Here is a 15246-nt window from a genome sequence, read left to right as displayed (position 1 = left end):
CCGACGGCCGTCAATCAGGTCGCGGTTGGGCCAATGACCTGAGCGGCAAACCCCTCCACGTCACAAAGGGTCTGCGGTGATTGGACGAAATCCGAGCCGTGGCGTCAGCGGCTGGCGAAGCTCCAGACCGCGAGGAGCGCCGATTGCGAAAGAGATCTGAGCGCTGTAAACAGCTCACTTGTGCAACAGGTAATTAATACTAATCCAGCTCCCAGTCCAGCCTGGAGAGTCTCAAACTGCTCTGTCAGTGTCAGTGGAGTCTGATTATAATCCCAGTGAAGAACTAGTCCAGCTCCCAGTCCAGCCTGGAGAGTCTCAGACTGCTCTGTCAGTGTCAGTGACTCTGATTATAATCCCAGTGACGAACTAGTCCAGCTCCCAGTCCAGTCAGTCCAGTCCAGCCTGGAGAGTCTCAGACTGCTCTGTCAGTGTCAGTGGAGTCTGATTATCATCCCAGTGAAGAACTAGTCCAGCTCCCAGTCCAGTCTGGAGAGTGTCAGACTGCTCTGTCAGTGTCAGTGGAGTCTGATTATAAACTCAGACTCCAGTGCAGTCATACCTGTCTCACCCTACTTGTTACCCACCCTGGGGGCTTGACTGGGCTGGAGTGGTACAGTACTGACTGTGTGTGTGTGTCCCAGTCCAGTCCAGTCCAGTCCAGGTTGGCCCGAGGGATCACAGAGCCTCTTAACTCTCGTCTGCACTCACGAGGAGCACGTTCCAGCCTCACCTCTCTGCCCTCCCCTCTCTCTCTCCCTCCCTCTGTCTCACTCTCTCTCTCACTCTCCCTCGCTCTCCGGCGCCTTCCAACACACCCGATGCCGCGTCACTTCCTCGCCCATCCCGGAGGAAAAGGCAGAGGCAGAGAGGAAAAGTGCGGACGCGAGGCGTGAGACGGCTCGGCTCGGGGCAGCAGAGCGCGGAGCAGCAGCGAGGCCGGCCGGAACAGAGAGTGAGTTTCCAGCGCCGCGCTGGCGGGACGTCCCGGGGCCGGCGGTAACTCCGGGGCGTGGGCGGCGCGCCGCGGGCGAGCGGGCGAGCGGGGTGGGCGGCGGACCTGTGGGAGTCGCGCGCGCGGGTGCGAGTTTCTGTCCCCGTGTCCAGCCCCCACGGTGACGGTGATGGTGGTGAAGCCGGCGTGGAAGCGGGCGGGGTGCTGAAGGCGTCCCGCGCGGGACGGGGCGGCTCCGGGCCGTGGGTGCGCCGGACACGCGCGTGTGAGCTCCAGGGGGTCTGCCGTGGGGCACCCTCCGGTGATCGAAAGCGGGGAGACCAGGGACCCTCCTGCACCACTGAGTGTGTGAGCACACTCGCTCTCACAGACTCACACTCGCACGCTAGTGTATCTACACTATGTCTTCCACTCCTCAAACTGGTTTTATTCTGTCTGTTAGAGGCACAGAGTGGGTTTGTAGCCGGACTGGAGTCAGTCAGGGTCTCTGTGCTGTAGTGTCCAGTCAGTCAGTCAGGGTCACTGTACTGTAGTGTCCAGTCAGTCAGTGTCTCTGTGCTGTAGTGTCCAGTCAGTCAGTGTCACTGTGCTGTAGTGTCCAGTGTCTGTCCAGTCAGGGTCACTGTGCTGTAGTGTCCAGTCAGTCAGTCAGTGTCTCTGTGCTGTAGTGTCCAGTCAGTCAGTCAGGGTCACTGTGCTGCAGTGTCCAGTCAGTCAGTCAGTCAGTCAGTGTCTCTGTGCTGTATTGTCCAGTCAGTCAGTCAGGGTCACTGTGCTGTAGTGTCCAGTCAGTCAGTCAGGGTCACTGTGCTGTAGTGTCCAGTGTCTGCCCAGTCAGGGTCACTGTGCTGTAGTGTCCAGTCAGTCAGTCAGTCAGTGTCACTGTGCTGTAGTGTCCAGTCAGTCAGTCAGTGTCTCTGTGCTGTAGTGTCCAGTCAGTCAGTGTCACTGTGCTGTAGTGTCCAGTGTCTGTCCAGTCAGGGTCACTGTGCTGTAGTGTCCAGTGTCTGTCCAGTCAGGGTCACTGTGCTGTAGTGTCCAGTCAGTCAGTCAGTCAGTGTCACTGTGCTGTAGTGTCCAGTCAGTCAGTCAGTGTCTCTGTGCTGTAGTGTCCAGTCAGTCAGTGTCTCTGTGCTGTAGTGTCCAGTCAGTCAGTCAGTGTCTCTGTGCTGTAGTGTCCAGTCAGTCAGGGTCACTGTGCTGTAGTGTCCAGTCAGTCAGTCAGGGTCACTGTGCTGTAGTGTCCAGTCAGTCAGTGTCTCTGTGCTGTATTGTCCAGTCAGTCAGTCAGTGTATCTGTGCTGTAGTGTCCAGTCGGTCAGTGTCTCTGTGCTGTAGTGTCCAGTCAGTCAGGATCACTGTGCTGTAGTGTCCAGTCAGTCAGTCAGTGTCTCTGTGCTGTATTGTCCAGTCAGTCAGTCAGTGTATCTGTGCTGTAGTGTCCAGTCGGTCAGTGTCTCTGTGCTGTAGTGTCCAGTCAGTCAGTCAGGATCACTGTGCTGTAGTGTCCAGTCAGTCAGGGTCACTGTGATGTAGTGTCCAATCAGTCAGTCAGGATCACTGTGCTGTAGTGTCCAGTCAGTCAGGGTCACTGTGATGTAGTGTCCAATCAGTCAGTCAGGGTCACTGTGCTGTAGTGTCCAGTCAGTCAGTGTCTCTGTGCTGTATTGTCCAGTCAATCAGTCAGTGTCTCTGTGCTGTAGTGTCCAGTCGGTCAGTGTCTCTGTGCTGTAGTGTCCAGTCAGTCAGTGAGTGTCTCTGTGCTGTAGTGTCCAGTCGGTCAGGGTCTCTGTGCTGTAGTGTCCAGTCAGTCAGGGTCACTGTGCTGTAGTGTCCAGTCAGTCAGTCAGGGTCTCTGTGCTGTAGTGTCCAGTCAGTCAGTCAGTGTCTCTGTGCTGTAGTGTCCAGTCAGTCAGTCAGGGTCACTGTGCTGTAGTGTCCAGTCAGTCAGTCACTGTCACTGTGCTGTAGTGTCCAGTCAGTCAGGGTCTCTGTGCTGTAGTGTCCAGTCAGTCAGTCAGGGTCACTGTGCTGTAGTGTCCAGTCAGTCAGGGTCTCTGTGCTGTAGTGTCCAGTCAGTCAGTCAGGGTCACTGTGCTGTAGTGTCCAGTCAGTCAGTCAGTCACTGTCACTGTGCTGTAGTGTCCAGTCAGTCAGGGTCACTGTGCTGTAGTGTCCAGTCAGTCAGTCAGGGTCACTGTGCTGTAGTGTCCAGTCAGTCAGTCAGGGTCTCTGTGCTGTAGTTTCCAGTCGGTCAGTCAGTGTCTCTGTGCTGTAGTGTCCAGTCAGTCAGTCAGTGTCTCTGTGCTGTAGTGTCCAGTCAGTCAGTGTCTCTGTGCTGTAGTGTCCAGTCAGTCAGTCAGTCAGTCAGTGTCTCTGTGCTGTAGTGTCCAGTCAGTCAGTCAGTGTCTCTGTGCTGTAGTGTCCAGTCGGTCAGTCAGTGTCTCTGTGCTGTAGTGTCCAGTCAGTCAGGGTCTCTGTGCTGTAGTGTCCAGTCGGTCAGTGTCCTGTATTAACCCCTCTCTCACTCTCTGGACAGCAATGCCCCTTCACAAGTCCCGGGGCTCCAGGCTGGACCCCACCATGATCTCCGCCCCGCTGGGGGACTTCCGCCACACCATGCACATCGGCCGCGGGGGCGACGCCTTCGGGGACACCTCCTTCCTGTCCAGCCACGGCCCGCCGCCGCCCTCGCCGCCGCCGCCCCCTCCCGTCCGGCGCTCGGAGTCCGGCTCCTCGCTGTCCCTGGAGCTGGAGCTGGACCTGGACCTGGACCTGGGGCCGTCCATCCTGGGGGACGTGCTGGGCGTGATGGACGGGCCGGGCCGCGGGGAGCAGGGGGCGGGGGGGCCCCGCGGGCCCGCCCCTGAGGCCCCAGAGGAGGAGGAGCTACAGACTGGAGCGCAGGGCCTCGGCCTGGAGGGGGAGGGGCTTGGCACTAGATGGGAGGGGCTTGCCACAGAGGGGGAGGGGCCTGGTACCAGATGGGAGGGGCTTGCCCCAGAGGGGGAGGAGTCTGGCAGCAGGAAGTCGGGGGAGAGCCAGGGGAGGGGGGCAGGGCCGGGCATCCCGGAGGAGGTGGGTAGGCCCAAGGGGGCGGGGCCAAGACCCAAGGTCAGGTTCAGTGACAAGAGAGAAGAGATCATTGGGCCGGAGGAGGCCGGGGAGGAGCTTGAGCCAGAAGTGGAGGGGCTGCAGGCCGCAGAGGTGGGGCTTGGCTCCCAAGGGGGCGGGGCGTCCCCGGGCCCCATGGGCAGGGAGGGAGCTGGGGCTACAGGGGACCGACCCGCAGCTGAGAAAACCGAGGGAGAGGAGGAGGAGGAGGAAGAGGGAGAGACCGTGGGCGGGATTAGGGAGAGAGTCCCGGACCCAGACAGACACCCACCTCCTGGCCCCACCCATCCAGCCCACAGGTCCCCCAGCCCGGCCTCGTCCACCAGCTCAGAGTACGAGGGCGTGACGCCACTGGACAGGAGGAGGGAGGCGCTGGACCAATCAGAGACAGAGTCAGAGGAGGGGGAGGGCACTGGGCAGGGCTACACCTTTGAAGAGGAGTTTGATGATGAAATCGGCCTATAGGAGCGCGGCTCAGGGGACAAGGGACCAATCACTGCACAGCACAGAGTCCAACTCTTACAAACTCTTACAGAGCGGTTTTAAATACTGGATTCTCCGAGCTGGTCTGGTTCCCATAGTAACTCATCCCATGATGTCATTACACTCACTGCTGCCTGGCAGCATCAGTGTACAGATTTCTAAGCTGTTCAATAAATCTCAGTACTGGAGACACTGTGACATCAACACTGTCACCATCCTCTCTGAATACTGGACACAGTGTGACATCACCACTGTCACGATCCTGTCTGAATACTGGAGACTGTGACATCACCACTGTCACCATCCTGCCTGAATACTGGACACAGTGTGACATCACCACTGTCACGATCCTGCCTGAATACTGGAGACTGTGACATCACCACTGTCACCATCCTGCCTGAATACTGGAGACTGTGACATCACCACTGTCACCATCCTGTCTGAATACTGGACACAGTGTGACATCACCACTGTCACGATCCTGTCTGAATACTGGACACAGTGTGACATCACCACTGTCACGATCCTGTCTGAATACTGGAGACTGTGACATCACCACTGTCACCATCCTGTCTGAATACTGGACACAGTGTGACATCACCACTGTCACCATCCTGTCTGAATACTGGACACAGTGTGACATCACCACTGTCACCATCCTGTCTGAATACTGGAGACTGTGACATCACCACTGTCACCATCCTGTCTGAATACTGGAGACTGTGACATCACCACTGTCACCATCCTGTCTGAATACTGGACACAGTGTGACATCACCACTGTCACCATCCTGTCTGAATACTGGACACTGTGACATCACCACTGTCACCATCCTGTCTGAATACTGGACACAGTGTGACATCACCACTGTCACCATCCTGTCTGAATACTGGACACAGTGTGACATCACCACTGTCACCATCCTGTCTGAATACTGGAGACTGTGACATCACCACTGTCACCATCCTGTCTGAATACTGGAGACTGTGACATCACCACTGTCACGATCCTGTCTGAATACTGGACACAGTGTGACATCACCACTGTCACGATCCTGTCTGAATACTGGACACAGTGTGACATCACCACTGTCACGATCCTGTCTGAATACTGGAGACTGTGACATCACCACTGTCACCATCCTGTCTGAATACTGGACACAGTGTGACATCACCACTGTCACCATCCTGTCTGAATACTGGACACAGTGTGACATCACCACTGTCACCATCCTGTCTGAATACTGGAGACTGTGACATCACCACTGTCACCATCCTGTCTGAATACTGGAGACTGTGACATCACCACTGTCACCATCCTGTCTGAATACTGGACACAGTGTGACATCACCACTGTCACCATCCTGTCTGAATACTGGACACTGTGACATCACCACTGTCACCATCCTGTCTGAATACTGGACACAGTGTGACATCACCACTGTCACCATCCTGTCTGAATACTGGACACAGTGTGACATCACCACTGTCACCATCCTGTCTGAATACTGGAGACTGTGACATCACCACTGTCACCATCCTGTCTGAATACTGGAGACTGTGACATCACCACTGTCACGATCCTGTCTGAATACTGGACACAGTGTGACATCACCACTGTCACCATCCTGCCTGAATACTGGAGACTGCGACGTCATCAGAGCAGGATGAGGTTCGAGACTCCCTATTTGGGACCTGGCTGGCCCGCAGTCCGTCTGTCTGAACAAGCCGTTTCAGTGAGCGCTGGGCGGGGCGGGAGAGCCGAGGACTCTGGGATACCGCGGGGGGGCAGGTGGAGCAGGCTGTGAATGCCCCCTGCTGGCCGTGCTCTCTCTCTCTCTCGCTCGGCGGAGCCGATTGTGCACGCGCTGTTGTGTGAGCTCTGCCTGAGCGCACACCACATCCTTCCTGACAGCTTCCTGCTGACACTGTCCTGCTCACTCACAGCATCCTGCGGCGGCGACACACACACACACAATCACACAGACTCAGACTCACACCCTCTCACCCACACACTCGCACACAGACTCACACACACACAATCACACAGACTCAGACTCACACCCTCTCACCCACACACTCGCACACAGACTCACTCTCACAGACTCACTCACACACTCGCACACAGACTCACACACAATCACACAGACTCACTCTCACAGACTCAGACTCACACCCTCTCACGCACACAGACTCACACACACACAATCACACAGACTCACTCTCACAGACTCAGACTCACACCCTCTCACCCACACACTCGCACACAGACTCACTCTCACAGACTCACTCACACACTCGCACACAGACTCACACACACAATCACACAGACTCACTCTCACAGACTCAGACTCACACCCTCTCACGCACACAGACTCACACACACACAATCACACAGACTCACTCTCACAGACTCAGACTCACACCCTCTCACCCACACACTCGCACACAGACTCACACACGCAGCCTCACACAGACTCACACTTACACACAGACTCACACCCTCTACCACACAGTCTCACACAGACTCACACACACAGCCAGACTCACTCTCAGACTCACAATCACACACACAGACTCACACCCTCTAACACACAGACTCACTCTCAGAGACTCACACCCTCTAACACACACACTGACTCCCTCTCACACACACACATTTCTCCCTCACAGACTCACACTCTCTCACACGGACACAGACACACACAAAATCACAGACTCACACTCATAGGCTCACATACAGACACACAATCACTTAGACACACACGCATGCTAACTGGGCTGTCCTGTGTCCACTCTCCTGTCTGTGCTGTGATTTGAAAGAACACACAGTATTTTTCAGCTTTTGTGTTTTAATGAGACACAGGTCAGTTTGCACAGGACTGCTGTCCACACAAGGGACTGTATGAGACTGTCCATCTCCTGTGTCCAGTCACAGGACCGCGGTCCACACTTGGGATTGTCCATCTCCTGAGTCCGGTCTCCATTCCCTCTGCACAGCAGATACACAGTGACTGACAGCTCTCCTCGTCTGTGTTTTAAAGACGTTTTTTTGTACAAATAAAGATCTGAAGAACTGACCGATGCTTTCTGTGTGTGGCTGACCACTCCGAAGGCAGGAGTGACTGGTCAGGGGGTCTGGGGGTCAGGGGGTCTGGGGACAGGAGTGACCAGTCTGGGGGTCAGAGGGTCAGGGGGTCAGGGGACAGGAGTGACCGGTCAGGGGGTCTGGTTACAGGAGTGACCGGTCTGGGGGTCAGAGGGTCAGGGGGTCTGGGGACAGGAGTGACCGGTCAGGGGGTCTGGGGACAGGAGTGACCGGTCTGGGGGTCAGAGGGTCAGGGGGTCAGGGGACAGGAGTGACCGGTCAGGGGGTCTGGGGACAGGAGTGACCGGTCAGGGGGTCAGGGGACAGGAGTGACCGGTCAGGGGGTCAGGGGGTCTGGGGACAGGAGTGACCGGTCAGGGGGTCAGGGGACAGGAGTGACCGGTCAGGGGGTCAGGAGCGTTCCTCTGTCCAGAGCGGTCAGCCGGTCAGCTCAGCCGCTCTCTCACACCGAGATCGTCCTGAAGACGTTGAAGCCGGACAGCGCAGTGCTGACCAGCACCCCGGTATTCTGGGGGTGCCAGTGCAGCTCCTTCACCTCCGTCTGGCCCTGGTGCAGGAAGAGCACCTGGGGGGGCAGTGTGGCCGCGGCGCCCGCGCCCTCGGCCCCGGGGCCACAGGCCTCCACCGACAGGTCCCACTGGCTGACCACGTCGTCGGCGCCGGCCGCCGCGAACACGCTGGGGTCGCTGGGGTGCCACTGCACCGAGGTGATGGGGGCGCAGTGCTGCTTGAAGCTGGCCACAGGGAGCCCCGACTGCGGGCAGAGAGAGGGGTCAGCACCGCAGCGCAGGGAGCCCCCACTTCCCCTGCACCCCACACACAGCACAGGGAGCCCCCACTTCTCCTGCACCCCACACACAGCACAGGGAGCCCCCACTTCTCCTGCACCCCCCACATACAGCACAGGGAGCCCCCACTTCCCCTGTACCCCACATACAGCACAGGGAGCCCCCACTTCCCCTGCACCCCACATACAGCACAGGGAGCCCCCACTTCCCCTGCACCCCCCACATACAGCACAGGGAGCCCCCACTTCTCCTGCACCCCACATACAGCACAGGGAGCCCCCACTTCTCCTGCACCCCACATACAGCACAGGGAGCCCCCACTTCTCCTATAACCTCCCACACACAGCACAGGGGACCCCGATTTCTCGTGTACCCCCCACATACAGCACAGGGAGCCCCCACTTCTCCTATAACCTCCCACACACAGCACAGGGGACCCCGATTTGTCGTGTACCCCTCAGATACAGCACAGGGCACCCCTCGCCCGGCCTACCCTGAACTGGCGCAGGTCCCAGACGCGCAGCAGGCCGTCGTCGCCGCCGGACAGCAGGAAGGGCTCGCGCCGGTTCCAGCTCAGCACGTTGACGTCCGAGCCGTGCGCCTGGCCGGCGGTCAGCATGCAGGCCTTGGCGGGAGCCGCCCGCACGTCCCACACCCTGATGCTGGCGTCCACCGAACAGGAAGCGAAGACCTGCGGCAGGAAGTGACGTCACCGAGGCGCCCGGCGGGCTCACGGGACCGGGGTCCCTGGGCTGCTGTCTGTGTGGAGCCTGCATGTGTGTCTGAGTGTGTCTGAGTGCGCGACTGTGAGTGAGTGTGTGCGATTGTGTCTGAGTGCGCGATTGTGAGTGTGTGCGATTGTGAGTGTGTCTGTGTGATTGTGAGTGCGTGGTGAACATTGGGTGTGTGATTGTGAGTGTGTCTGAGTGTGTGCGATTGTGAGTGTCTGTGTGATTGTGAGTGTGTAGTGAACATTGGGTGTGTGATTTGAGTGTGTCAGAGTGTGTGATTGTGAGTGTGTGCGATTGTGAGTGTGTGGTGAACATTGGGTGTGTGATTTGAGTGTGTCTGAGTGTGCGATTGTGAGTGAGTGTGTGCGATTGTGTCTGAGTGTGCGATTGTGAGTGTGTCTGTGATTGTGAGTGTGTGGTGAACATTGGGTGTGTGATTGTGAGTGTGTCTGAGTGTGTGATTGTGAGTGTGTGCGATTGTGAGTGTGTCTGTGTGATTGTGAGTGTGTGGTGAACATTGGGTGTGTGATTTGAGTGTGTGCGATTGTGAGTGTGTGGTGAACTTTGGGTGTGTGATTTGAGTGTGTCAGAGTGTGTGCGATTGTGAGTGTGTGGTGAACATTGGGTGTGTGATTTGAGTGTGTCTGAGTGTGTGCGATTGTGAGTGTGTGGTGAACATTGGGTGTGTGATTTGAGTGTGTCTGAGTGTGCAATTGTGAGTGTGTGCGATTGTGAGTGTGTGGTGAACATTGGGTGTGTGATTGTGAGTGTGTCTGAGTGTGTGACTGTGAGTGTGTCTGTGTGATTGTGAGTGTGTGGTGAACATTGGGTGTGTGATTTGAGTGTGTCTGAGTGTGCGATTGTGAGTGTGTCTGAGTGTGCGATTGTGAGTGTGTCTAGGTGTCTGGATGTGATTGTGTGTGAGTGTGTGGTGGACAGTGGGCGGGGGGACTGGTCCTCACCGTGTCCTCAGTGGGTGACCACTGCAGGTCCTCGACGGAGTGTGTGTGGCCAGTGAAGGGGCGCTGGTCGATGTGCCAGGTCCCCCCCTCTCGGGGCTCCCACACGTGGATATTCTTCTTGCAGTCCCCACTGACCAGCCGACCTGCAGAGAGAGAGCGGTCAGCACCGGACACCGAGACTGACCGCTGACCACCTGGCAGCACTGTCACACCTGGAGCGGATCAGACTGCTGCGCACTGGGAGTCTGACTGACAGCACTGTCACACCTGGAGTGGATCAGACTGCTGCACACTGGGAGTCTGACTGCATTGTCACACCTGGAGTGGATCAGACTGCTGCACACTGGGAGTCTGACTGCATTGTCACACCTGGAGCAGATCAGACTGCTGGACACTGGGAGTCTGACTGACAGCACTGTCACACCTGGAGTGGATCAGACTGCTGCACACTGGGAGTCTGACAGCACTCTCACACCTGGAGCGGATCAGACTGCTGGACACTGGGAGTCTGACTGCATTGTCACACCTGGAGCGGATCAGACTGCTGGACACTGGGAGTCTGACTGCACTGTCACACCTGGAGTGGATCAGACTGCTGGACACTGGGAGTCTGACTGCATTGTCACACCTGGAGCGGATCAGACTGCTGGACACTGGGAGTCTGACTGCACTGTCACACCTGGAGTGGATCAGACTGCTGCGCACTGAGAGTCTGACTGCACTGTCACACCTGGAGCGGATCAGACTGCTGCACACTGGGAGTCTGACTGACAGCACTGTCACACCTGGAGCAGATCAGACTGCTGGACACTGGGAGTCTGACAGCACTGTCACACCTGGAGCGGATCAGACTGCTGCACACTGGGAGTCTGACTGACAGCACTGTCACACCTGGAGCAGATCAGACTGCTGGACACTGGGAGTCTGACAGCACTGTCACACCTGGAGCGGATCAGACTGCTGCACACTGGGAGTCTGACTGACAGCACTGTCACACCTGGAGCGGATCAGACTGCTGGACACTGGGAGTCTGACTGACTGCACTGTCACACCTGGAGCGGATCAGACTGCTGCACACTGGGAGTCTGACTGACTGCACTGTCACACCTGAAGTGGATCAGTCTGCTGTGCACTGGGAGTCTGACTGACTGCACTGTCACACCTGGAGCCGATCAGACTGCTGTGCACTGGGAGTCTGACTGACTGCACTGTCACACCTGGAGCGGATCAGACTGCTGGACACTGGGAGTCTGACTGACTGCACTGTCACACCTGGAGCAGATCAGACTGCTGGACACTGGGAGTCTGACAGCACTGTCACACCTGGAGCGGATCACACTGCTGCGCACTGGGAGTCTGACTGACAGCACTGTCACACCTGGAGCGGATCAGACTGCTGTGCACTGGGAGTCTGACTGACAGCACTGTCACACCTGGAGTAACTCACCAGGCACTCGGGGGGACCAGTCGATCGCGAAGCCCTCCGTCATGTGACCCCCAAAGCTGAAGATGGGCGCGGCCTTCTGCTGCTGCTGCTGTATGAATGTTGCCATGGCGGCAGAGCTGTGGACCGCCTTCAGCTGGGGTCGGAGGTCAAAGATCTCCACCTGACCCTTCTCTGACCACACAGCGGCCAATGGGAGCTCTCCGATCTGGGTTACCTGACCAACAGAGACGGGGATGTTTAGAGGTATACCCTGGACAGTGTCTGTGACCCCGATTCTACAGTACCCCAGTGTCCGGGGCTGGGGCACCCCGATCCTACAGTACCCCAGTGTCCGGGGCTGGGGGACCCCGATCCTACAGTACCCCAGTGTCCGGGGCTGGGGGACCCCGATCCTACAGTACCCCAGTGCCCGGGGCTGGGGGACCCCGATCCTACAGTACCCCAGTGTTCGGGGCTGGGGGACCCCAATCCTACAGTACCCCAGTGCCCGGGGCTGGGGGACCCCGATCCTACAGTACCCCAGTGTTCGGGGCTGGGACACTCACCCTCACTCTGTTGATGCCTCCGTAGTGCGGCACCATGGCCAGCTCCAACTGCGGCTTCCTGCTCTCCCCCTCCTCTTCCTCCTCCTCTTCCTCCTCCTCGCTGCTCTCCTCCTCCTCCTCCTCCTCCTCCTCCTTCCTCTCCGGCTGCGTTCCGTACAGGTTGTGCATCCGCATCACCAGCAGCCTGGGCAGAGGGCCGTGAAACAGGACTGGGTCAGGGGGCAGAGGTCAGAGGTCGCCACACAGGTGGTAGCGGTGGGATCAGTCAGTCGGGGTCTCTGTCCGAGGCCCTGCGGGCTCCCGGAGAAGGAGAGGGGGCGCAGAGACCCGCAGCCGGGTCAGAGGTCAGAGGAGCTGGTCCACACTGCAGGTGAAGGCTCGTACCTGTTGGCCTGGGCGGTTTCCGCCTGCGTCCCGGCGCACAGCAGCATGGAGAGAGGAGGCTGCTCCCTGTTCTCACCCAGGTCATCTCTCAGCACATCGAAACTGAGGCACGGGGCTCCTGCAGGCACACAGAGGGAGAGAGAGAGGTTAATACAGACACACAGAGAGAGAGAGGGGTTAATACAGACACACAGAGGGAGAGGGGTTAATACAGACACACAGAGAGGGAGAGAGGGGTTAATACAGACACACAGAGGGAGAGAGGGGTTAATACAGACACACAGAGAGAGGGGTTAATACAGACACACAGAGGGAGAGAGAGGGGTTAATACAGACACACAGAGGGAGAGAGGGGTTAATACAGACACACAGAGGGAGAGAGAGGGGTTAATACAGACACACAGAGAGAGAGGGGTTAATACAGACAACACAGAGGGAGAGAGAGAGGTTAATACAGACACACACACAAAGGGAGAGGGGTTAATACAGACACACACACAAAGGGAGAGGGGTTAATACAGACACACAGAGAGAGAGGGGTTAATACAGACACACACAGAGAGGGAGAGGGGTTAATACAGACATACAGAGGGAGAGAGAGGGGTTAATACAGACACACACAAAGAGAGAGAGAGAGGGGTTAATACAGACACACACAGAGAGAGAGAGAGGGGTTAATACAGACACACAGAGGGAGAGAGAGAGCGGTTCAGATCACTTTGACCAGCAAGGATTAGCTGGAGCAGAAAATTCCAGAGGCCGGGAGCCCAGGAAATTCAGTTCCCAGCGACCTCAACACGGCACCAGCGAGCCCTCTTGGGTCAGGGGTCAGGGGTCAGAGGTCAGAGCACGGCGAGATCCCCTCTTGACTCTAGAATTTGGGTGACCTCGATTCTGGAATCAGCACCGCGCTGTTTCCAGCAGTGTGATGCGGCTGGCTGGCGCAGTCGTCACGACCCCTGAGGGTGCGTCGCGAGGGTCGGCGGGTTTAAACGACACGTAACCCCGGGATCAGGCCGGACGGAGGTCCAGCTGTCCGCGGGGGCCGGTCTGACCCCCCCACTCCCCCGCGGAACCGCGATCTGCCGCGGACAGACCTGTCTGACACTCGTGATACAGCCGGTACGCCGACTGGTCCATCTCCAGATGCTCCCCGGGCTGCAGCGCCTCCACGCCGGGGATGAAGACGCGGGCCTCCCCGTCCTGTCCCCCCTCTTCCTCCTCTTCCCCCATGCTTTCCTCGTCGCTCCCGCTCCCCTCCATCTCCTCAAACTCGTCCCCCGCTTCTCTCTCTGCCTCCGACGGCGTGCCACCACCGGGCGCGGACATGGCTGAAAAGGGCACAACAACGCGGCGCCTCCCGCTTCGCTCGCTAGGGGAGTGAAGCCGTGGCGGCGGCCATCGCTAGTGAGGGCAGGGAGCGAGTGACGTCACTCCCACGGAGCCATCTGCGATAAGGGCAACTTCCGGGTCCCCTGCCGCTGTTAATATAGGCGCTGATGCCAAACATTAAGATTCCATTTTAAGTGAGGGCACGGCCAGGAAACAGGATGTCTTAGACATTCACCAATAAAACATATCTATACATTCTACATCAGACGAAGGTAACTTAAGTCTACCTAAAATTAGGAAGGAAACCCATCACGATTCTCTCTTCCTGATGAAAGTTTGTTTTAAAATCCCACCAGTGTGTTGTTGTGAAAATCACTCATCATGAGAAAAATAAAGGCTCTGCCATCCCTGCGCACAGGAAAGGAGGAAGGTCAGCACCGAGTCCAGGGACTGATGATGATGATGATGATGATGATGATGAACTGGCAGGTCGCTCCCCTGTGTCCTCGATTACTGGTGCAATATTATTCTGAAGATGACTTTATCCAAAGCTATTAATACAAATACATCCCAAACCAGAACATTAATAAAGTGACTATAGTGTCCAGTCAGTCAGGGTCACTGTGCTGTAGTGTCCAGTCAGTCAGTGTCGCTGTGCTGTAGTGTCCAGTCAGTCAGTCAGTGTCTCTGTGCTGTAGTGTCCAGTCAGTCAGTCAGTCAGTCAGTGTCTCTGTGCTGTAGTGTCCAGTCAGTCAGGGTCTCTGTGCTGTAGTGTCCAGTCAGTCAGTCAGTGTCTCTGTGCTGTAGTGTCCAGTCAGTCAGTCAGGGTCACTGTGCTGTAGTGTCCAGTCAGTCAGTCAGTGTCTCTGTGCTGTAGTGTCCAGTCAGTCAGTCAGTGTCTCTGTGCTGTAGTGTCCAGTCAGTCAGTCAGGGTCACTGTGCTGTTGTGTCCAGTCAGTCAGTGTCACTGTGCTGTAGTGTCCAGTCAGTCAGTCAGTGTCACTGTGCTGTAGTGTCCAGTCAGTCAGTGTCCCTGTGCTGTAGTGTCCAGTCAGTCAGTCAGGGTCACTGTGCTGTAGTGTCCAGTCAGTCAGTGTCTCTGTGCTGTAGTGTCCAGTCAGTCAGTCAGGGTCACTGTGCTCTAGTGTCCAGTCACTCAGTGTCTCTGTGCTGTAGTGTCCAGTCAGTCAGTCAGTGTCCCTGTGCTGTAGTGTCCAGTCAGTCAGTCAGTGTCCCTGTGCTGTAGTGTCCAGTCAGTCAGTGAGGGTCACTGTGCTGTAGTGTCCAGTCAGTCAGTCAGTGTCTCTGTGCTGTAGTGTCCAGTCATTCAGGGTCACTGTGCTGTAGTGTCCAGTCAGTCAGTCAGGGTCACTGTGCTGTAGTGTCCAGTCAGTCAGTGT

General features: G+C 57.1%; 2 protein-coding genes across 3 annotated transcripts; one reads left to right on the top strand and one right to left on the bottom strand.

Moving 5' to 3' along the window:
- Nucleotides 1-694: 694 nt before the first annotated feature.
- On the top strand, nt 695-7628 carry cdc42ep5 (CDC42 effector protein (Rho GTPase binding) 5). The gene is made up of 2 exons (XM_088619810.1): nt 695-952; nt 3492-7628. The coding sequence occupies exon 2, from the start codon at nt 3494-3496 to the stop codon at nt 4529-4531; it is 1038 nt and encodes a 345-aa protein (XP_088475936.1). The 5' UTR covers nt 695-952; nt 3492-3493; the 3' UTR covers nt 4532-7628.
- grwd1 (glutamate-rich WD repeat containing 1) lies at nt 7383-13863 on the bottom strand. Of its 2 annotated transcripts, XR_015930356.1 has the most exons (8): nt 13612-13863; nt 12515-12632; nt 12131-12314; nt 11586-11799; nt 10139-10281; nt 8939-9136; nt 8028-8411; nt 7383-7821 (listed from the first exon to the last, which is right to left on the bottom strand). XR_015930356.1 is itself a non-coding variant. In XM_088619798.1 (7 exons), the coding sequence occupies exons 1-7, from the start codon at nt 13841-13843 to the stop codon at nt 8100-8102; spliced, it is 1401 nt and encodes a 466-aa protein (XP_088475924.1). In that variant the 5' UTR covers nt 13844-13863; the 3' UTR covers nt 7383-8099. The 2 variants fall into 2 exon arrangements, 1 of the variants encoding a protein (XP_088475924.1); XM_088619798.1 differs by having other exon boundaries at nt 7383-8411.
- Between the last annotated feature and the right edge of the window lie 1383 nt (nt 13864-15246).

Source organism: Lepisosteus platostomus, chromosome 25 (genome assembly GCF_059453375.1).
Source record: "Lepisosteus platostomus isolate fLepPlt1 chromosome 25, fLepPlt1.hap1, whole genome shotgun sequence".
In the NCBI taxonomy this organism is placed as follows: domain Eukaryota; kingdom Metazoa; phylum Chordata; class Actinopteri; order Semionotiformes; family Lepisosteidae; genus Lepisosteus; species Lepisosteus platostomus.
The sequence above is the reverse complement of the archived record's forward strand: the minus strand, read 5'-3'. Positions and strand labels throughout refer to the sequence as shown.

What these genes read in the sequence shown, in the direction of transcription:
- grwd1 (XM_088619798.1), bottom strand. Translation starts at nt 13,843, where the DNA reads ATGTCCGCGCCCGGTGGTGGCACGCCGTCGGAGGCAGAGAGAGAAGCG. An exon ending in GTATCACGAGTGTCAGACAG is followed by an intron (nt 12,633 to 13,611) that starts GTCTGTCCGCGG and finishes GTGTGCCTGCAG; the next exon opens with GAGCCCCGTGCCTCAGTTTC. An exon ending in GGGACCTGCGCCAGTTCAGG is followed by an intron (nt 8,412 to 8,938) that starts GTAGGCCGGGCG and finishes CTCTGCCCGCAG; the next exon opens with TCGGGGCTCCCTGTGGCCAG.
- cdc42ep5 (XM_088619810.1), top strand. Translation starts at nt 3,494, where the DNA reads ATGCCCCTTCACAAGTCCCGGGGCTCCAGGCTGGACCCCACCATGATC.